General features: G+C 38.5%; 4 protein-coding genes across 4 annotated transcripts in view; 1 reads left to right on the top strand and 3 right to left on the bottom strand.

The window, feature by feature from the left end:
* Positions 1-1,512: 1,512 nt before the first annotated feature.
* gbx1 (gastrulation brain homeobox 1) lies at positions 1,513-3,034 on the bottom strand (the record flags this gene model as incomplete). The annotated part of the gene is made up of 2 exons (XM_079487677.1): positions 1,513-2,024; positions 2,599-3,034. The coding sequence occupies 2 exons, from the start codon at positions 3,032-3,034 to the stop codon at positions 1,513-1,515; spliced, it is 948 nt and encodes a 315-aa protein (XP_079343803.1).
* A 2,075-nt stretch (positions 3,035-5,109) lies between these two features.
* asb10 (ankyrin repeat and SOCS box containing 10) lies at positions 5,110-10,305 on the bottom strand. The gene is made up of 5 exons (XM_079487654.1): positions 9,942-10,305; positions 9,278-9,545; positions 8,383-8,887; positions 6,581-6,694; positions 5,110-6,080 (listed from the first exon to the last, which is right to left on the bottom strand). Exons 1-5 carry the CDS (start codon positions 10,171-10,173, stop codon positions 5,895-5,897), a joined length of 1,305 nt encoding a protein of 434 aa, XP_079343780.1. The 5' UTR covers positions 10,174-10,305; the 3' UTR covers positions 5,110-5,894.
* Positions 10,306-14,116: 3,811 nt separating this feature from the next.
* Positions 14,117-16,166, bottom strand: h2bk1 (H2B.K variant histone 1). Its single transcript, XM_079447812.1, has 2 exons — positions 15,975-16,166; positions 14,117-15,461 (listed from the first exon to the last, which is right to left on the bottom strand). Exons 1-2 carry the CDS (start codon positions 16,089-16,091, stop codon positions 15,225-15,227), a joined length of 354 nt encoding a protein of 117 aa, XP_079303938.1. The 5' UTR covers positions 16,092-16,166; the 3' UTR covers positions 14,117-15,224.
* Positions 16,167-16,232: 66 nt separating this feature from the next.
* Positions 16,233-23,600, top strand: part of asic1c (acid-sensing (proton-gated) ion channel 1c) — a gene marked incomplete at its 3' end in the record, with an annotated part of 70,268 nt that continues 62,900 nt past the window's right edge. The window contains exon 1 of the mRNA XM_079447666.1: positions 16,233-16,280. The remainder of the gene's footprint in view (positions 16,281-23,600) is intronic.

Raw genomic sequence — 23,600 nt, 5'->3', positions numbered from 1 at the left:
CCCCATGGTGCTTTGACACAATAATGACAGATGTGCTCTATTACCTGCTCAAAATGCATCAAATAAAGTCTAGAAGCGAGGAGCCCTTTAAAAGGCTTCACAACTGTGTAAATGTGTTGAAACCAGTGGGAAGGTAAAGAAAAATATACGAATCGAGATGTAAGTTGTACAAATTATAATAAACTACCTGGAAAATAAATACTGCGAAAAAATGTTTTCTGAAAATACGCAGAATAGATTGATGCTAAAAGGATGCAAACAGTGGAACATACAAATATAGATAAATATAAAATATAAGCTTTTTTTTATTGTGACGCAATTATAAAAACTAAATAATATTCGAATTATTTTGTATTATCATATAATATATTTGATTTAACTGTTGTTTTGCTTTGCCTTATTGTTTCGATTTTTTCTTCACCCCTAATGTGTTTATTTGAAACGAAGGAAACAAACAAATAAATGATAAATAATTAACCAAACTGTTGACTTGTTGCGGTGCAACTTTAATGTACGACATTTGTTTCAACATTTGACAGGCGAGAAAACAAAATTTGCGTGTGAATATTTCACAAAAACCTTTAGACTGTTTTGTATAAAAATATCTTTCAACAAATACATCAATAATTTATTAATTTTACAAAGCTAACAAGAACTATACAGCTTATTCACACATGCAATAAATATTACTTTTTTCCATGTAACTGTATTACTGCTTCAAGTTGTTAAGTTATTGGTAGGCTATAGCATTGATCATATAGCACCATTTCTGTGATATTTTCACGCCGATGGGAATATATCACTCTGCCAGTGTGGTCTGTATCTTATTTATTATTTCCATTACCTTTTTCACAGAGAATTGGGGAAATGAAGCCTCTAAGGGCCAAAAATGCTTTTAAGAGCACATGCAAAACGGTTGAAACAAAGGGGAAATCAGACAACAAATGGCAACACATGCAAAAATCTCACCAGACAGCAACTCATAAATACTTATTTTTTTAAAAGTGTCTCTTTACAGTCTCGTTTCATAGTGCACGTGTGTGTCGCGTGGACACATTTCATATTTACAAATGTACAAGGCAATAAATTAAAGATAATAAAAAATGTAGGCGAGAGAAGAAAATAAACCTGGGAGAATAATAAAGGCGTATAATAAACTCGGTAACACTTCATAACTTGCACGGTCCGTGTCATTCACAAACGCAATTATCATACTGTATAATGCTTAACAGATCACTTGTTAATGTGCTTTAAAATGTCATAAAATATATATTCATATATATATTCAGAATCGAGTGCGCATGAACCGAGTCTCGGTTACGCATTGTATAATACTGGGTTTCCCGAAGGCTCTGTAATGAACGAAAGCGCATAAAGTGTTACCTAGAAGTCCTTCTATATCGGGAATTGTCTCCTTGCAGGTGTGCGTCATGCATTTGTCCCGTTTCACCTGTAGGAATGCGCATCTTGTAAATGTGCTTTGATAGGATAATGTCATTTTAATGGGAAAGTTCATGGCCTCGTGCCCTGTTCGATCTGTTGGTGTTGACTCCGAACCGCAAACCTGTTGACGTGCACGGGAATGGGCACCACGATTTTGGGGTTCCTAACGGGCTCCCCGGATCTGTTGTTGACGTTGCCGGCTTTGATCCGTTTCCATTTGGCCCTGCGGTTCTGGAACCAGATTTTGACCTGGACCTCGCTCAGTTTGAGTGCGTGCGCGATCTGAGAGCGCTCGGTGAGAGACAGATATTTCTTACAGTGAAACTCCTTCTCTAGTTCCAGTAGCTGTTCGCTGGTGAAAGCAGTCCGTCTCCTCCGGCTCTTACCCGCCGAAGCGCCCGGGGGCAACGGGTCCGAGCCGGGTTTGAGTTTGCCTTTCTGGACTGCTGATCCGCAGGTGTTCCCGTCGGAGTAACTTTCGTTCTCGCTGTCGGCCGAGCTGTCCTCTCTGTCGCTGCACGCAGCCTCCGTGGACTTCAGGTCCAGTTTCTCATCATCCGAACTGTACAATTTGGTTTCGCCTGGAGACAACGAAAGCAAAGATGTGCGTTACACATATGGGTCTTGCGACGATGGATTTAAAGAACCTTGCCTTAAAATAGTGGTGCAATACATTTTTCAACGTCTGAAGGTTTTTTATTTATTTAGAAAGATGTGGTTATAAATACAACAATTAGCATAACCTTTATAATTGAAGTTTAACAAACAACCATTCAAACAAAATAGCAAAGTGACTGTAGCTTTCCAAAATATCACAAACTAATTAAAAATACTTCGGTACAAACGATCGTTTTGAGGAATTCTTTTTAACTATTTTAACAACTACGCCACAAAAGGAGCATTATAATGAACACAAAGCCTAACTTTACTAATGTTACACTCTGTCTATAGAATATAAATGAAAAAACTTATGTTTAATGCAAAAATCACATTAAGAACTTTCTGCGTTACAGGTCATTCATTCTTTAAACTTAATGTCACAAGAAATCAATACGTTCATTTTTCTTCAAAATGAAACGACAGAACATACACGTTTTCCGTTGTATAAATATGAAAAAACACTTGTCAGCCACATCGACAATCCTCAGTGCTCACCTGCAACCGCCTGAAAAGTTTCCGAGAAGTTCAGGAGATCTGCGCCTTTGAGATCCTCGTGTGGGCTCCCCTGTCTGTTGATCCCCGTTCCGTCCGCGCTTAACCGGGGAACAGGCATCTCCTGCGGGGGATAGAAACTATCTGGAGGGTCCGAGAAACTTGGCAGCGTGGTGGTGAGCGCCACCATGGAGGGCATCCCCTGCCCCAACCCTGCGCAAAAAGTGTTGGTCAAACGGCCCGCGAAGGATGCCAACGGTGCCAGTGGAGGGATACCCGATGGTAACGACGAATGAGACAGGGCTTGCGGAATCATAAGCGGCCGGTATGGCATAAACATTGGGTAGCCCGTGTAGAGCAGGTGCCCCGGCCGCGGATGTGGAGTGCCAATCAAAGAATCAATGGAAAACGCCGTCCCCGTACCGCTCGGTCTCTGCATGGTGAACTGAGCGGTGTCTGGTCGTATAAATTCCGTGCAGTGGCCTTCTGAGACAAATCACACAATTGTTGGTCCACGGTTATCCCGGTGGCGACGTACGGGTCCTTTGCGTCTCCGCGCCTCGCAGTCACACTGACTGAGACCTGACGCGTTTTTTGTCTGGAGCTCTGAGTGTCTCAGCCTCTATTTGTCACATACTGAGACATAAACACACACTCACCCCTCTCTCCCTCGCTTTCCCACCCCTCTCTCTCTCTTTCTCACTCACTCACACACACATCACAGTGCGCAAACGGTTATCATCAATACAAGAGGATAGAAGGGGGAGTTACCCCGGAGACTCATCCATCTTCCTCAAATTACGCTTCATTTCCTTATTCAGTCCCTGACTTTTTAGGCCGCTTTAAGAGGGGGGGGGGGTAGTTTCCCAGTGGATACCCCAATAGACGGGTCAAGTCCCCCCCTCCTCCAGTGCCCCATCCACATTGACTGAGACGCGAATGCGAGGGGACTGCGCTGACCACACCAACCCAATCAGCTATTATTAATTTTGATTGATGATAAGTAATTACTTTGTATTCAAGGGAAGATATATAACAACGGTTCTTTTGTTGACTCTTTATGGGGGCGATGGCATCGGAGTCGTGAGGGCGGAGAGGCAGATGTTTCGCCCCTCTTGTGAGAGAGTCTTCTTTATTCTGTTGGGATAAAGAGTGAATCTGGCCTGCTCGGAGTGCGCAACAATTATCCCCAGGAGAGAGATATCACTGATGAAATTAAGCGTCGATGCAGATCTCCACGTGAACACTTGCAAATACTAACTAAATACATATTAAATATAAATATTTTTCATAAACGTTTATTTCTAAATGTATGGCTAAATCTCTTCAGATAATTTGGCAAGATGGAGCACGGAGATTGAAGGAGGTAAATACTTTGAGAAAAGTACTTTATTTCTTTAGTAGGCGAGAATATAATTTGGATACTTTTTTTCTTGAGGGAAAAAGAAAAGGTCTCAAATTCTGCCCTCGGCTAAGCATTAATTTAATCGGAGATCATTTTGCCGTTTAAATGCCAATTCACTTGTGATGATGATTGCGCGCTATTGAGATCTCCAACTGGCCGTCTGATTGCGCGGGGACACGCACACATCACCTCCGACTCTGATTAGAGATGGAGGAGCCACAGATGCTAATTATTCTTATAATTGCAAATGACTCCATTCAGGAGCAGTGCTCTTTGATCTATTGAAACGAGACAGCGCTCTCTTTCTGTCTCTCTCTCTCTGTCTCGATCTCACACACACACACACATGCATCTACATTACTGAATGGGATACGATCAGAGAACCCCCCGCCCTCTTGGTCATCGTGTACGAGACTTTTATCACCGCCAATTGCTCCGCACCTTTGTTTTCCACTACGTAAATTTCGCATCACATAAAATAAACGTTTGTAAAATGTGTTTGGCTAGCAATACATCATTTTCAAAAAGGTTACTGTTTAATTAAACTTTGATTATTTAGAAAAACTTGATCATTAATATTTACATTTAAAAATAAAAAAAATGAATAGTAATAAAAATAATAAAATTCCACGTCAATCCTTTTAGTGCAAGAGATGATGTAAAGAAATCTACTGATGGTTTTTCAAGTGTGTGTGTGTGTGTGTGTGTGGGGGGGGGGGGGGGTGTTGACAGGATCATTAAACACACAGGACCTTTGTTTTGTGCCCCTTAAATCTGCTCTCCGCCTTTACTGATGTTTATCATTGAAGTGCATGGCTCTCCATAACACAATCACATATTACTTCCACACAACTCTCATCTCCGAAGAAAAATCTGGATAATGGCTGGGTGATGCTGTCACTCTTTGATAACGACCAGAAAGTAAAATGCATGCGATTTGAAAAAGATGCTGAATAAATAAAGATGGAAAAGTGACATTATGAGTCCACAGTCACAAAGCAAGAGTGCATCTTGTGTGAAGATACAATTTGCATGAAGTATCAGTAACAGACCTGGCGATGCTGACAGAAATGATGAGGTGCTGTAATAATTGAGGAATTATTCAGTATCATGGCATTGTAATCTCATTTAATACAATTTTAACAGACAGTACCACTACAGGAGTCTTACTTTTTTCTGATAAAGTTTGCACTTATGTTTGTCCTCAATAATTGCATTTATTTCAATTCTTAAAATGAGATGAAATAAAAACTAAATGCATTTTATTCGGTTCGCTTATTAGTTTGTTCAGTATGGTCTCTATTAATTTGACATCTATATGACTATGAACGAATGAATGAACCAGTTATTTCTTCAAATGTGGGTATTTTATTAATAAACGTGACTTTTAGAGATCCACACTGCTGCTGTTTTTAGATCAATACGTTTTTTTACAGTCACGTTTTTTATAGGAATTAAAATAGAAAATGTCATCATTCAGAGGTCGTGTAAACCCCACAGAGCCCTCTAGCGGTGACTAGTGGTAATTGTAGTGTATTGAATATATTTTTCTGACCTGTAGCATCGTTTCCCAATGGTGTTACCTTTTCTGAACAAGCTTCTGTTTTTCTAATTCTTTACAATGAAAATATGCTTTTTTTTGTTAAATACATTTTGAATTATGGTATGACAAAGTAAACAAAACAGTCAAGCATTTCCTCCAATAGGCAAACTAATAACCATTAATATCTGTTTTTATGATAATCCTAAAAATCCCACACATAAAAAGCTGAATGATCTTCCTTTCATTTTACTTCCACATTTACGTCCAAATGTATCATACCACCAAAGTAGCCGAGGTCGGAGAACAAAACAGAAAAGCAGCGCACTTCACATTGAAAAGTGTGAAGGTCTCTCAGTGAACAAAGTCTCTGAACGCCAGCATCAGGTCATTTTTAAGAAAGGTCGGTAGACCCAGTTTAGGAACCACCTTGTGCAATCGGCCTTCCAGAAATAATCTGAGTTTGTGACGGGCCAGATGCTGTAGAGATCGAGGAGTCTGTCTCAGTGCAAACAGAGACTCGTAGAATTCTCGGTGTTTCTGTAGAGACAAAAACAGGAATGATAAATAATCAAGTTTAAATATTGAAAAACTATATTATAAATGGTAACTCGGAGGAAAATGTTATTGATCAGATGTTTCTCTTTTATAGCTGAAGATATTTGATGGAGGTCTTACTTGGACCTATAATAGTCTGGAGGTGTAGATCGTAAAGGTAGAATAATCTGGATTTAGGTCATTTGATGAGAAAAAGTTTGAGTTTATATTGAGATCTTCTATAATATTGACTTTTGATTGCAGACGAGACAAATCTGTTGAGATCTCTTCAGAAAGTGTAATTGAGACATTTGTAATAGTATTTTCTCATGAAAATTATGAAAGAGAATTCAGCAGAGTTTGAATTTGCTCTCCAGTGTTTCAGAACCGGAGGGCTCTGGATGTTAAAGGTACTTTATTAAACTATATAATTTTTTAATTGTGTACTCTATCGATCTTTGGCATATACAGATCCATAGAATTTTTACGTCATGGTGTCTGACCTGAAACAGTTCAGGAGGAACAGCTTCAGTCCATGCTTCAGTGATTTTGAGACAGTCGTAGGCGTTTATGAGCACCTCTATAGTCCGTGGTGACATGGAGCAATATTTCAGCACCTAGATGAGAAAAAAGTTTTTTGTAAAAATGGACGTTAGGTGAGCAACATTTTGTCAGTTCCCACCTGATGCAACAGCCCCACCTGTGTTGCGGAGGTCAAAGGTCAAATGTTATGTGGTTTCGGGGACCGTTGCACAGAATAATGGAGTACTCATGAAGTACTCGGCTTGATGAACAGATTGGGCTTCCCTCTGGGGGATTGTGGGGAATTTCTGCAATTACTGCTAATTAATCTCCTATTAACATTTGCCTCGTTAAGACTCAGGCAATTTATTTGGCACAAGTGGGACTCATTGGATGCGTGATATCGAGTGTTTGTGAGCTTTTCCAAGACAGAAATGAATCCATGGAAAATGAAATATTTCTGTTTGTGACAACTAGAATATCACACGCTGTGGGTGAACTTTAATTATTGACTTACTGTATATTGATAATGTATCCAAAAGTCCAGGACCACTTTGCAAACCTGTATTTTGTTCAATTGAATGGTTATTATGTCAAATGAGGAAGAAATATTTAGGATTATGCACTGTATTAAGTGCTGTTTTGTGGCATTGACCATGCAAACCTACATCTGTACAAAATCAGATATACTTGCCTCTATTGAAGTACATTATATGCTCTTTGGAAAGCACTCAGTTCATACCGAGATAATACGGACCACAAAGAATGTTTTGCACAATGTTGTGGAGTCAATGACAGTTCTAGTGTGTTGATGCCAAGTACAAAGAAATGACGAAATGTCAAATTGTCAATGAATTCCTGATAATATGATTTTTTATGAAAAAAGTACTGAATTACTTTGCATGTTGTCAGTTTAATTTTAAGTATATATAAATATATATATAAAACATTTCATATTTTCTTAGTGCTTATATATTGTATGTGTATATATATATATTATACATTCTTATTTAAATATTATTCATATTTTAATAATGTATTCGCAAAATTAGATAACTCTTATTATTATGTTACCAAGTTTGTATTGTGTTAGTTGCTGTTAGTATTACATCGAAACAATTCATTGGAGAGCACAAATATATATATGTGTGTGTGTGTATATGTATTACTTAAATGTATATAGTCCTAGATAATTACATTTGAAATAAATATATTATACCAAAATAAAGAGCGTAAATTATTTAAATTAATATTATTATAAAACTGTATTATTCTCAATAAAATATAAAACATTATAATATCATAAATAGTAAATAAACATAATGCACATTACATAATATGCAACTATAAAATATCAAAATAGATTAGTTTTTACATTCTTACATTTCAAGCGATATTATTTTAATATTTATATTTCAAGTATTTCTGAGTTTTTGCCAGATTTCTATTTCACTACTGGTTGTATGTTCACTAACTATGTATGACAAATAAAATCTTGAGATGAGACAAATTCAATGTTATTGAACAGAAACAATTATTTCCAATGGTCCCAAATCTTTGACACACATTGCTAGGGGGTTTCATGTTCGACTTCATTTTGTCATGACAAAGAAAACTGTAAAGTACTGTCTGCAGATGGGCACCAGCATTTTAAGATGTACGTCTAGCTTCCACTGAGCATTTCATTCTGAGAATTCCGTTATAATTATAAATACATTTCCATCTATGTCACCAGACATTACGTTTTCAGCAAATTGCTAATTTCTCCTCTTTGTGTTCTGACCTTTGGCAGAGCTCCAGGCCACACCCTGATGGATCCGTAGTTCAGCAGTGCCTGGACGATCCTCTGGGGCTCATTGTCAGTCTTATAGGAGATTACCTTTAGGATGTTATGCAAAGGTGCATCGCCGCCATAATCCATTTCGTTGACCAAGGCTCCGTGTTTAAGGAGCAAATCGACCACATCAGGGTTGGCGTTCTTGCACGCCATGTGGAGTGGGGTCTGCTTGTCTGCGTTACTGATGTGTATGTTCGCTCCTGCAGCCACCAGCAGTTGGCACACCCGGGTGTAGCGGTCAAGAGTCCCGCTGTCCTGCGGCTGGGAGCATGCGGCATTGAGCGCCGTGTGTCCTTCATCGTTTCGCAGGTTTAGCTTGGCGCCGTGCTGTAGGTAGAGCTCCACGTGCTCCGGAAGGCCATGCCGGGCGGCCACATGGAGAGGCGTGTCATTCTCATCCAAGCTTTGACCGTTCACAAAAGCCCCAAAAGAGATGAGATGTTTGGCACATCTGGGGAAAGAGAGAAATGATTGAGATTGAGTTTGATCTGTTGGAAATATATTAACTTTGGCAGCCGTGATCATGAGGATATTTTGAAGAACGTTGGTAAGCAAACATCATCCCCATAGACTTCCATTGTATAGACATAAAACCACATAGACATTTCTCTAAATATCTTATTTTGTGTTCCACATATACAGGTTTTAACAAATTATAATAATTAAATTTTTAGGTGAATTATCCATCATTGTTTAGCATCATTCTCCAGGAGTCATCATCACCATCACAGATGTAACAAACTCAGGAGCCCTTATACTCAAGTGGCAACCTGTCTGTCATTTCAAACCGTGAGATTCGCCACAGGACTTCCTGTAATCACGGTACGGATTGAGCACTCACTCAAGCGACTCGCGCTCGGTGCACAAGTGCAAGGGCATCTGCCCGTCTTCGTTGGTTGCGTTGGCATTGGCGCCGTACTGCAGAAGCAGCTTGGCACATTCTTGCTGGCACTCTTCACAGGCCTCATGTAGGGCAGTGGTGCCCCCGGGTGCCAGGTCCACCCGAGCCCCCCTGAGGAGAAGGTGTCTGAGGCATTCAGTGAAACCTCGTCCGGCGGTTATGTGCAGTGGTGTGGTGAGATCCTGTTCGTATGTTAATGACCACAATCCTGTTAAAAGACAAGATGAGAATTCCATGACAATTGCAGTTTGGTAAAGTTGTTAAAGCACTTTAAAAATCTCATCCTTGTGTCAAATCCAACTAAAATGTCCATATTTCAATCGTGGATTGAAAACAAGCTAAGGGAGCTTTTGATTTTGGGTCAAAAATGTGTTGGTTTCAATGAGTTTCCTTTCAAATCAATGTAGTTGTGAATTCCAAAGCTGAAATCCATCGACATATCAACATTAATGAAGACATATTAGTCGTGCAAATTGCAATACCCGAGGTCCTGTGCATCCTAAATCAAGCACAGTTATACAAACAATCTCAGATATCGTAACCATCCCACGTGCAATATACCACATCAGCACTCATAAACATCAACCGCGTCCTCTTAACATACTCAGCCCCCTGTAGTTGAACCTAAAGTTCTTCCACTCCTCTATGTTACTGGTGTCGTATGTGGCATCTATAAGGTAAGTATATTCCGGGTCATCGATGATACTAATAACGGTAAGCTCATCTCCAACCAGCAGGGCGTTCCAGATCTGAAGGTTAAATCCTGATGCTTGTGCCGTCGCAATGACGTCGCTTCTGTATTTCTTTTGTTTACGAAACTTAATCTTCGGCCCCATGTGTGAAATAAAGCTACCAAGAGTAGCGTGTCCCGTTTGTGCTTTCAGATTTGTTTAAGCTTTTTGTTCGAGGTGGTCTTCAGACCCGACGCAGTGTTGTAGTTGTTTGCCCTCGATGTCTGTTTATAGAGGGGCTATTTTAAGACGGCTTGGTGTGACCTTTGCAACGACACATAAACCCAAGAGCTGTGTAGTCAGTTTGATGTCATAAAGTGTTAATGGGACTTGATCCCGACCTTCTTAATGCTATTGAGAAATCATCTTACCTCTCACTTTTCCATTGGTGACCCAGCGCATGGCACCGCCTTGCGGCTGGATGATCAAGTCGGAGGGAAATCCTTTGGAGAAGATCTTTTTCACTTCCTCTAAATTTCCAGTGTACAGGGCATTTTGGACAACGAGATCTTTGCACACCATCGGTGATCTCTCTGCAGTCTGTCTTGAAGATGTTCCTGTCTCTCTGGCTTCTTTTCTCAACAGGTAACTGCTGAGCACAGGCGCAGCCAGTCTCATCTGCTGTTGTTCTTGCTCTAAAGAGCGCAGAGAACTCGAGGAAAACATCAGACTTCTTCTTGACATGTTGGGAATCCAGGCAGCACTGAAGGAATGACTCGCGTTCATAAAAACTATCCTTCGTTCAGTAAATGAAAAGGCCTGGGACCTTTTAAATAGCTTCTGCTCGGTGAGGTTGTTTTGATATTCAATCTGACAAGGAACTTGGCCACATGTGCTCATGAGTCTATTTTAGAAGTGTCACATGGGTCTGTCTGTCTGTCAAGAAAACGTTTTGTCACGTTAACTAAAAACACTTATGTTGAGAATGTCAAATGAAATATGAAACGTTAACATATCAAATTCATGTTGTGTCCAACAGTAGAAGTGAATGGGTGCCAACGCTGTTCGGTTACCAACTTTCTTCAAAATATCTTCTTTTGTGTTCTGCAGAAGAAAGAAAAGGTTTGATATGACAAGAGGGCGAGTAAGTGATGACAGATTTTTTATTTTGGGGTGTACTACCCCTTTATGTATATGTTTTGATTGGAATTACTGGAATGGCCTTGTTCATTAAAAGGGTGCAGCCCAATACTTTTGTCCATACAGTGAATTAATCTCTCATATAAAGATCCCAAACCTATTTTAAAAAAGCGTATAGAAATCATGATGTGTAACAATTATACTGATCAATTCTAATTCCTTATTTATTGAGCAAACATATGTTTTTCGTTACGGTGTTCTCCGAAGCAAGTGATTTTGCAATGTCTTATCCATACAGTATGCTAATGACACTGCCAATAGGAATACAAATGACATTTATTCCATTTCGGCGTGCAGTAATAGCTGTCACATTGACTGAAGGCGTCAAAAAGTTGCGACTTTGCGAACACACATTACAGGCGAGGCAGAGAATGGGAAGATTGTTTTGCTGCTGGAGTACATCCTTTTAAATGATACACATAATGAGTTTATAATATGCATTTGGGATACCTCCTCACACTACTTTGATGTCTTCCAAATGGCCCGGGTATCATCAGCAAAACATGTAGGCACTTTCCCGCCCCATTGCCTCCCAAATGTATTTTAAATATCATTCCTTGTAACGCAATTATTTAAAACGTTGAACTAAACACGTACTAATGGATGAAAAAGACAGTGACTTCCACGAATTCATTTCTCAAATGGTGGACATTCAATTTTTGTGGAGGCAGGAACTTTCTCAAGCAAGAAAACAGAGAGAAGTGCATAGAATCAGCATTCGCTCGACTCGTTCGTCTTACTCCCCGCGTGGACAACACACTACGCTCGCGCGCACGCACAGACGTTTGTCTCGCTCCCTGTGGGTGCAGGATGTCTTTCGTTTTGTCCAGGGGTGATATTAACAGTGAGGCCATCTGTAGGGTTAGAACAGTCCGGTCAGACGTCTGCTGTTTCTGGACTTGCAGAACGGGTTAATGATGGTAACCTTCATCAGTGCAGTTAGACAATTAGTTCCTGCTGATTATCTTCCACTTACCACTGCTGTGACTCGTATTGAAATCATAAAAATACACGGCTGAAACATACACCCGCTGTACAATACCATACTAATGAATTTGCTAATTAAAGTTAGGAAGAGCAGACTTGAGAATTATAAATGCAAGCTAATTGGTTGAGACTAATTGATGGAATAACAAACGTGTTAATAAGATGTTTAAATGGAGGACAAATTGTGATTCAAGGACATTGTTGGAGCAGGAAAATGTAACCCGTGGCCAAAGAGTTGCATTTGGGCAGTTTGCAGGTGTCCCGAAAAAACAACAGCAGTCGTCATTCATGACTTTTGTTTGTATCTCAATGGTGTTGTGTCCGCGATACCATCGTGGAAGTCAATGGGTTCCAATGTTGTTCAACTGGTTTAGAAGGCCCAAAACACAAAAGCAAAATGTCGTTATTGCCACGAGAGAGTGTTGACGGATACATTCTATATTGTTCGGTGTATATGACCTTTACAAAAGAATAGTGATGCTTTGTGTTGTCACACTAACTGCTGTATGGACAGACAAAGTGTCTTCAAGCAAACCACAGGATTTGACTCTGTTCAGCTCCAAAACATTTAACTTTGGGGAATTCATTTCCAAGGCTGAGACTTATCAATAATGCCTCAGTCTTGAATGTAATAAAAATCCATGTATGCTCTTGGATACAGACGTTGCCAAAATTGTGAGCCTGACATCAAACGTTGCATATAAGCGGCCGTTTGCAGCATCATTGTTCTGTTGCTCGAAAAACGCAGCGTCCAAACATTTGAGAAGATGATTCAAATTAGCAATGAGCTCAAATTTGCAATGAGGTTTGAGCTTTTCCTTCTGCGAGATTGCTTTGCCTTCGTCTTTCAAAAGCTCTTGTACCTGCATCGTATGGCTCGCGTTGCTCTGTTGATTGCGCACGATCACGCGCCCTCTTCTTTATTGCAATTGAGAGGTTCATATTTCAACCTAATAGCTCTCGATAACTTTAACAATTGATCACAACCTCATTTTATTGCGAGCGGAGTTAATACGCGCTTCCCTGCCAAGTAGAACATTTTCTAATGATGTACTTGTGCACCAAACAATGCGGGGCCCAGCGCCTGCATTAGTTACTAATGTCCCCATCCGTAATGTGCTTATACCACCCAAAAGAGAGGGGTGGGTGGGGTTGCGAGGGGGGAAGATTGCGTGTGCAAAAATGAAATGAGCGCGTGGGGATCTACGAGGGACCGCAAGATCAAGGGGAACATGGTGATGATGACGATAACGCTTAAGACGCTGTCATTAATGACACTATCATCTCCTCTGTAATATGTCCATGGACGTGCCATCATTAGCATATATGAGATCATCAGAAAGGCTTATAGCAGACCTGTGCGTCTGGAGAGGGAGGGCCGGGAATGCGGAACATCACGTTGGGGCGCAACGTTCCTCAGACTCCTTTGATTAATGAAGGGAGAAGCGTGATTTGTTTTCACCGAAGATTCTCTAGTGAAATACTTCATTGGTCAGCTACTAGACTGTAAAATGGACAAATTATTGGCTCAATATGAGCATTTTAAAAATTGTGTTCAAAAACGTCTCCGAATAGAAATTGCGCAATGCGCGTTTGCATCTTTAGTCATAAATATTATTTTATGTCTATTAATATGCTTTGTAGAATCGGGCTGTCAAATTGGAAAATCCAATTACTCCACTGAAGCGGATGCTGACAAATTTTCCATTTTAACCATCTAAGCGCCATTAATTACAATTTGCTTGACACTTTATGGTTCTTGTACTTATTTCGTATACATTTAAAGTGGTTCATAGTAAAGATTTGCTTTGGCTATAATGGTGAGTGCTTATGTTTTAATCACTTTTGCTTTAAAATGATAGTTTACCCAAAAATATAAATGTTGTCATTTATTCACCCTCAGGTCAATCATAATCTGTATCTGACCGTTTCTTCTGTGGAATATAAATATATTTTGTGAAGTGTGTCAGTGGTTATCTCCATACAGCGAAAGTCAATGTCACATTTTTCAAAAGAAGTCAAAATGTTGGTTAACAATACACATTTTTGGGCGAAGCGTTAAAATTAAACATTGTAAAACACAGACAAATCTGAAAGTATAAAACATGTATTTTTAATTTTGGTCGCATGTCTCAAATACAACTTATTTGCACTAGTAAGCTTTTGAAACAGCTCATTTTCTCCATTTACAATTTATTTTCCTTAATGTGATCTGGTTGCCTATACGATAACATCAAATACAGGCAGTCAAATCATAAAATTTTAATTTATATTTGTACTTTAAAAATATTTACGTTTTTTTTTGTAAAAACCTTAAAATACTGAATTCAAGGTCCAATTTTATTTGCATTCATTCGTACCAACGTGCATTTTATTATACACCTTTCAGTTTAGCTTTTTACTAATTCAATAATTACCTCCTGAAAATTGAATATCATAACCCGTGACAATGCATATTTGTGTTGCAATATTCCTGCTAGTCTCAATAGTGTTAAAACACCGCCATCTATTGACTAAAATAAAACACTACATAGATTTACATGATTGAAATACCTTAAGACTTCTGCTCTTGTACAGTATATTTTGTCTTCCCATTAAATTCTAGGATAAACTCAGGTCATCCTGCAAAATATAGGAGACACTAAACTGCATGCATATAATTATATAACATTCCATTTAATTTTTTTCAAACCACCTGGTTTCATCAAAACAAAAATGACCAAAGTATCAGACTTTAACAAACTCAATAGCATGTTAATAGTAGTACCATGTCATACTACCAGTAACACATCACATCTTTAATCAGATTTAATGATCTTATTGTTTGCTAGTGTTAAAGTTCTGTTGGGGTAAGGGATAATATTTCTTGTCTACTGAACAGGATGTTTTTGCCCAAATAAAACAAGCATTTATCCTCATCTTAAGATGAATGCACAACTCAGTTTTCTTTGTGCACATTTATTAGTAATAATCCCTTTAACAAACTTTATTATTTTTTCAGTTGAAATGGCCCCATCCATTCAAGGAGTTCACTTGGAGCTTGTGTATTTGGTGACGGCTTTGGTCCCCTCGGACACGGCGTGTTTGGCGAGTTCTCCGGGCAGCAGGAGTCTGACCGCGGTCTGCACCTCTCGACTGGTGATGGTGGAGCGCTTGTTATACTGTGCCAGCCTCGAGGCCTCTGTAGCGATGCGCTCGAACACATCATTAACAAATGAATTCATGATGCTCATTGCCCTGCTGGAGATGCCAGTGTCCGGATGAACCTGCAGACAAACACGGTTTACAGAAGTTACCAAACAGCTGAATTGTGTTTTAAAGTTAGAATATCCAATCAGTTAATTACAAGAGTAAAGTGGCCAATTCTACAGTCGCTTGAGTTAAAGAAACAGCCATTATAAATATCAACCACAAAAACTGGAACGAACAATGGCAGTGATTGTTGAAAAACGATAAACAATATCTAGAGTTTATAAAATGCTGTAAATTTCAAAACAAAGGTTTAAAGATGTCTTTTATTTTGGCATTTTAGAAGTGCACATGGTCAAAATATTAACAACATAGAAAAAACTAACCGTACATAATATCAAAACACCGCACGCACGATAAACAATATACAAGCCCAAATAAAGCCCGGTCACGGTTACCAGGACAACCAACTTTAACGCATCTGTGCGGGATGCAAGTTACACCGCCATTTACGCGGTATTAAATGCGCTTTAATTGAGGTCAAAACTGTCAAGTACACTACACATCTAGACTAGAACACATTCACTGACCTGCTTCAAAACTTTGTAGATATACACCGCATACGTTTCCCTCCTCTTCGCTCTTCTTTTAGTTGTCTTTTTCTCCCCGGGCACTTTTCCCTTCTTTTTAGTTCCATCATTGGACATACTGGAGTTTTTCACAATAGTTAGCGCTATTTTATTGAAAGTAAGTGTGTTTGCCGCTCGGCAGATCTTCAGGTGTCTGTCATCAGCCATTTATCATGCAGCCGGAAGTGAGTATTAATTAGCATCCGGCTGCGATCAATCGCGCCTGACTGACGGAAATCAACAAACAGACTTCTCTCAGGATCTGTGGTATGTTGTTTTCTCTTTCTGGCTGAATTTATCTTTACAGGTGTGATTATCTACTTTTATTTGTGTGCTCCCTGAACTCTTTATAAGTCGCTTTTGATTAAAGCGTCTGCTAAATGACTGAATGTAAATTTGTAATGCGCATCTTTTTGTATCTTTCACTAGTATTATTTTCACAGTAGCCTATTTTTGAAAATATGTTTAAGATCTAAAATTATTTTTCGTCGTAGCCGGTAACATATCATTTAAGTTTTGTACAGTAATATGGTTTCAACTTTGACCATGAACTACACGGGAGTAGTGAGAGCAGAAAGCGATTTGCTGGTATTATGAAGACGAGAGTCGGTTTGTAGATCATTATACCAGAGATGAACAGAAAGAGTGAATGTTTTTATGTCATTTGAGAAGAAAGATTAAAGCATTGCCTGCTTACTGGCCACAGTGACTGTCCTGAACACGTGTCACAATCTGTGAAAACCCAGCTAGTCATTTTAATATGGTTTCGTTGCACAAGATGGCGCCGGTGAGCTTTTTCGAAGCCAGGTTTGGCAAACTAATTTCCAGTCGTTTAACACTATCCTGTGTTTTGGCTTAACAAAGTGCTCAGCAATGTAAAGAGGATTCTGTCATATTGCTGATATATTACTTTCTACTATTCAATCTAAAAAACACCCATATTTGCTGGTCAAAAATCCTCATTTTCCCATACAACGTTATACGACCAGAAATCAGTCTTCTGACTCTGGCGTCCCAAAAGTTCACCGGCGAAATCTTGTGACTGAGTGAAGCCATGATAACGATTTAAATCACAGTGACACCAATGTTAGAAATCAAATTTACAATGTGAGATTTTAGGCTGGTTTTCACAGACTGGGTCACACATGTCTATGGTCCTGAAGAAGACCAGCATCACAGTGGAAGTGGCTATTGTGGGCTTTATTGATGGGGACCAATGCAGTTGGCCTAGTGTATAACCAGTCAGAAGGCTATTCTTTGTTTCTTTTGTACCCTTACTAGAAAAATTGTCTTTGCTCAATAAATTGACTGAAAATGCGTGCGTCTGCTTCAGGGCTGCAGCTATTGATTCTTTTATAAATCGAGTATTCTACTGATTTTTCCATCGATTAATCGGATATTCGGATAATAAGTAAGTATTCTTTATTAAAGAGCAATACTAAATATACAAGAGAAAATAAGATGGGTCTCTTAAAATGAGTAAAAACAGCTCATTTGTTTCCTTTTTAGAAAAATTTAAAATGCTATTGCTGAAATTGCATACATTAATATCTGTGAAAACTAAACCCATTTAGTGCATTTCACTGCCATATTAAATTCAAAATGCAATATAATATAAGGAAGAAACATGATGCATTTAGTTTATATAAATTAGTATTATATTTGTCTACTTTAAAAAAAACGGTTTAATAGTAAAAAAGACTAGTTAACCAGACTTCTATTTTGGCAGGTTGTCGGAAGACCCTTATTTTTTTAAATGCTTAAGGAATCTTTATTATATATAGAGAGAGAGATACAGATGCCTAGAGAAGGCACAGGGTTCAGGTGGTGATGGTATGCAAATAGCTCAAATCACCTCCAGTTAATTAGCATTCTGGCACAACCTGCCAATTACATAAAAAGCTGCACCTGTCATGAGAGGAAAATATCGCTGCTAAAGTTACTGCATAGGAGTGCATGCTTAAAACACATTTACAATGTTAATTATTTATTAAGTATTGTCATATAGAATGAGCGATACTTGGGAATCGACAGCAGACTGGTTGCAATGCCAATGTGTATAATGTTTGCTTGTTTGAAGTATTTAACACAAATAGTTGCCCAAAATATTTGACAACAGATATAGTTTGTTTTTCATTGACTAGGTAGGTTGTAAATATATCACTTATCTGTTGTTCTGACCCAACTCAAATAAAAACGAAATAGCATTTTTGTACTGAATTTGCATCTTTAAATGATCTGACCTTTTCACTGAAAGTGCAGGACAACAATCAAAGCTCCTGATAGTCTAGACTATCTGAAAGCTCTAAAGCAAACGGTTGTACTGCCTGTGTGGCATTTTCCCGCAGCACTACATCAGCAGGGAATGTGGACACGCACTCAATAAACCATCAATACGGATCACAGGACCAAGAGGCATTTAAAAACTTACTCTATCAAAAGCTCTTCTGTAGACACCATCTTTAGACAAAGATGTTGTGTTTTTTCACCATCACGGAACATATTCATCATACATGAGGGGTTAAAACCCATTACAATGATGTTGCAAGCACCAAGTTGAGCTACAGTGGTGAGACAGATAAGGGTCGATCAGACAGAACGTGCTTTTTGCTATTGAATTGTTTTCAGTTGGCAGGGAGCGTCACGTCTTTGCCGTCTACGGGGGGATTCACATTATGCGTCTAACACTGGGTCACACCCAACGTGAAAGCCTGTTGGTCGTCTTCTGTGAAGGTTGAAAATATTTGTCAAATCATGTCAGTCAAGCAAAAATTAAGAACTTTTCCTTCGAGTAATAAAGAACGTAGAACGCGGTTGTTCGCCCAGCTTTATACAGCGCAGAAAACTATGGTTACCTCTTGCTTTCCTGTAGCTCAGTGGTAAGAGCTTTGCGTTAACAACGCAAGGTTGTGGGTTGGATCCCAGGGGATTGCATTATCCTATACATTTATACATGGGTATCTGCAATGTAAGTCGCTTTGGATAAAAGCGTCTGCAAAGTGCCTAAAAATGTAAATGTAAAAAAGGTAAAGAGCTTACATAGAAATAGCTCATTCTAGGGTAATAAAAACATGAGGCTTTATTTGACTACATCTGTCGCCATGTTTTTTCTACAGTAGCCCTAAATGGACCTCTTAATACGTTATCTCATTTGGGAAAGAAGCAAAAACGTGATGACATCTTAGTACACTCACAGCAGTGCTTTTAAAGAGAGGGGTGAAGTGAGCCGTTGGTTGCAATTTGCAACCTCACCTCTAGATGCCGCTTAAATCACACAATGGTACTTTAAGTTTTTGTCTGTTCCTCACACAGATTTTATATAGCGTCAAAAAATATAGGATTAAAATATTGTTTTTGGTGCTGTTCAGTTCATTTTGTCGCTATAGTTCCTGTTTATTATCATTGCATGTTCCACAGAAAGCCATATAGATTTGGCATGACATTTGGTTGAATAAATTAATTCATAATCTCTAACGTTTCCTGCCAGTTGTCTTGAAGTTAGCTTTAATTCCCACTGCTTCAAAGCTCATGTGACCAATAGTTGGCGTGCACATTGTGTGCTGCTGGGTGTTCAATTTCACGTTTTTGTTACTTGACAAGACCTTTTGATATTTTCAATTTCACAGTCCTTCCGATCCAACAAGTTCATTACAACAGAACTGATACGTACCTTCAGGTTAAGACTTCACTCTCCTCCAAAGAATGAACGTTTATTCTTTTAGACCTTTGTCCTTCTGCAGCAGTATTTTCTTTTTTACCTGTGTGTGGTAGTTTGATGAAATGTAAGATTGTCAGTATTACTTGTTTTAGTGTTAATGCATTATGCTAATCAATGCATATGTCCCATAAATAATGTGAATATTTTAGGTAGGGTTGGTCCGATACCGATACTTATATCAGAAATGCAACTGATTCCACATCAAATTCTGGTTTCGTCAAGTTCTTGAATCCATGTACCGATCCGATACCATTTTCTTTAAGAAAAATAAATATTTCTAGGTATTGGATCAGTACTCGGTATCGGAATCAGGAAGGGAAGGGAAAAAGAGTATCAGAACATCTAAAATTTTAGGGCTGATCAATGATTAATCGCAGAATCCAGAATAAACATTTGTAACATAATATACAGTATGTCTGTGCACTGTGCATATTTATTTTGAATTTATAAACGCATACATGTATATATTTTGGAAATATTTGCTGGTATACATTGATATTTATATATAATTTAAATGACAAACATTTATTAATTAAATTTTTTAATGTGTACGTGCATGTGTTTATAAATACAAAATAATATGCACTATGCAAAGTTTATTTGATGTAAACACACTTTTATTCTGGATCGTGATTATTCGTCCTTAAACAGCCCTACTATATTTTTGCTCTCTATTGTTTTAGCAGTTTCTTTAGCAAACTGGATACGTCTGCTTTTATCACCTAAACTTCAACACGACTGCTCCTTCATATGAAAACATGCTGTTACACTGCAGTGTAGTTATAATATCTACCAGCAGGGGCTTTCCAGCCAAACCTGTGCTGTTATGTCATTTTTCTCTTTGCTACTCATAGTTTTGCCTTTATAAGGATTAAAGTTAGGTTTCTTATTCACAGTGGACTCAATTATTTTGAGAGTCTTTAATATTGACAGTTATCAATGGAGTAAAATTGTCGCTGATTGGTATATAGAAATATATCACAAAGCCTTAAAATGATTTTGTAGATTTCAATCAATGGTGAATCGAAACCGTTGGTCTGCTCCTTTCATCTGATTTTTACAGGTCATTTCTTTTCTGCATCTGTAAAATCATGCATGAAATAACCTTCTGAGAATACCTTAATGTAGTCACAAATTTCCCAGCGCTTTGGGCGAAATGCCACACTGTGCACTTCGATAACCACATACGGTACCCTTTCACAACCGCTCTGAGCGGTTTGATACTCGCCAACAATCCTGTTTGTGTGTTTTTCTGACCTTAAATTGCTTTACTTTTGATTGACCGCTGATGTCCGATGATTAATTTCATGGGTCGAGCAGTGACCACAGTATCATTATACCCATGGCCTCTTCCCATTGAGCAATCTCAAGAGGCAAAACTGCAAAGCTTCGTCTTTTTTTCAACAAAGCATCTGGGCACATGGGTGAGAGTGACCCTAATACAGTTTAGTGTGTTTCAAATGAGCAGAACAGATAATCGGTCTCAGTTTAAAGCTGCTCGCACATTCATCGGTCTGCCCTGCTCATGCACGTCTTTCTGCTCTGTTAAAGCTGACTTCAGCAATATTCTCAGCTGAGTGACATTTTGAAGTGTTTAACAGGGCCCATAATAATACAATGGGTAGTTCATCTTTTTTATCTATTCAATGACAAGTGTTGGCTAGATGTTATATGTAGTGTGCATATGAGAACATGCAGACATTCACTTATACATATACACATCCCTGTCTGTCTCTCTCCATGTGTGCTTCCATTTGTCACATTTATTGGAAAATAATTTGGCTAAGGTAATAATTTGACTAGATATTTTAAAGAATGCTGGTAACCGAACAGCGCCAGCACCCATTCACTTCTATTGTAGTATGTACACAAAACCAATGCAAGTGAATAGGTGCCGGTTGACAATATTCTTCTAAATATCTTATTTGGTGTTCTGAGGAAGTAAGAAAGTCATACAGGTTTGAAATGGAAAAATCAAAGTATATCGGCTCCCTAAAGGATAAATTTGGTTTGACTAAATGTCTTTACTGTATATTGTCAAGCTGTGTTTTTCTTTACAGCCATGGTATTCTAGTAGTATTTCAATATTAATGTTTTTTTATGAAGAAATGTTTGAAATCTTTTGTGCTTTGATGTTCAGAACACATGTTCTGAATGATAGATTATGAGAATCAACAAAAACGTTAGTTCCCTGAAGACGTTGTTATGTTTCCTCACATACATATTGCTTTGACCAGAGAAAACTCCTATTCAATTTATTGTAGTCTAGCTATGGCGTTCTTTTAAAGCCTCGTATCACCTCTCATACATGAGACTGAACATGTACTTTAACTAAAAAAACCTCTTGCGTGATCACGTAGGGTTGGGAATCCTATTCTGCTTATTGATTTTGAGTTTCGATTCCACAGTTGAAGTAAAACATTTAGATATCAACCTGTATTTTCATTTAGCATACTGACGTGTTAGCAATATGTATATTTATATGATATATTTATGAGCAGCGTTTTGTTTGTAGTTATATATGTATATATATACATTCATACATACATAGATCCATGTTTTTTATTTATTACAATTTGTGTTACCATTGCTGAACTACATCATGGTTAAACTGTAGTAATTATAGTGAAATTTGTGGTTAATATGTGGATCCTGTGCTTTTTAATGCAATTACTATAGTAAAAATATTATTCTTTTTCATAATTGCTTTTATTGAGATATCAGCAATCATGCAACGTGTGTATTTTTCTGAAAATATGCACACAGGAATTGATAAGAGGAATTAAAATTGTAATCAAGTATTCGATTCCCATTCCGATTCCTTTTGTTTGCGATCTGATTCCTAGCCTTTCCATTCCAAATAGGAATTGATTTTCGATTCCCAACCGTTGTTATCAGTGGCTCCCGCAACATAACAATGACCCAAACCACCAATCAAATCCACAAAACACCGGCTCTATAAATGAAAATCAAGGGTTCAGAAGTGGTCAAGTCCGTTAAACCCTAGATCTTCACCCCATAGACAAGCTGTAGATGAACCTGAGACGAGTCGTGCGTGTAGAAAATCCCTGGAAAACAACTGTGTACTAGTCCGGTCGATGTAGGAAACCAATGAACAATTACACAAGCTTACCACTGGTTTTCTGGTGGGTTATGTTGAGGTGTGCTCATCTTTATTTCACAGCTGACTATGTTCACTGTTTTTATTGAATACATTAGTGTTATGTGTAGTTTTTCAGAGAGACAGCTTATGTCGATATATGACTTCAGCTGTCGATCGCAGGTGTCCATGCATAATCTTTTATTCATTCGGCCCTCAGGTGAAAGTGAAAACGGACTCCCACAGTGGACTACTGCGTGAACAGAGTGATGAGATCTGCCACATACGGTCAAGCCGTGGGCATGTTGAAAGCTCGAAGGCGATGTTTGTCCGTGTCAGGCGGTGCCCACTCCATGCTGATGCTCCTTAAAAGTCAAACTTTAAGACTTGATCTGTTTTTATCAAGACGTTCCAGGCACAGAATCCGGTTGCTTTCCGTTCTTGAATTACTACTTCTTGCTACTTTGTGTCCCCTACGATGGTAGTTTGTAACAGATTTGAGTTTTTACGATATCCTATAATTAAAGGTGCAGCCCTTTTCTAAGTGTTTGTTTTGAATATTCATGGCGTCCATTAATGTCAAATAAGATGCTTAGACTCTGTGTACGAGCAAGTTCAGTGCATTGAGAAGGGATTTACATGCAAAAATATGCAGGATGATTTTGTGATGCTAATCCTCGCTCTCTAAAACTCAACATATTTGTTATAGTAGATCCTGTAAACAGGATCTCAAGATGTTACAATATTTGAGGAAGACAGAATATCAGCG

The sequence above is a fragment of the Barbatula barbatula genome (assembly GCF_947034865.1).
Source record: "Barbatula barbatula genome assembly, chromosome: 23".
NCBI lineage: Eukaryota > Metazoa > Chordata > Actinopteri > Cypriniformes > Nemacheilidae > Barbatula > Barbatula barbatula.
This window is presented reverse-complemented; position numbering and strand designations above follow the sequence as displayed.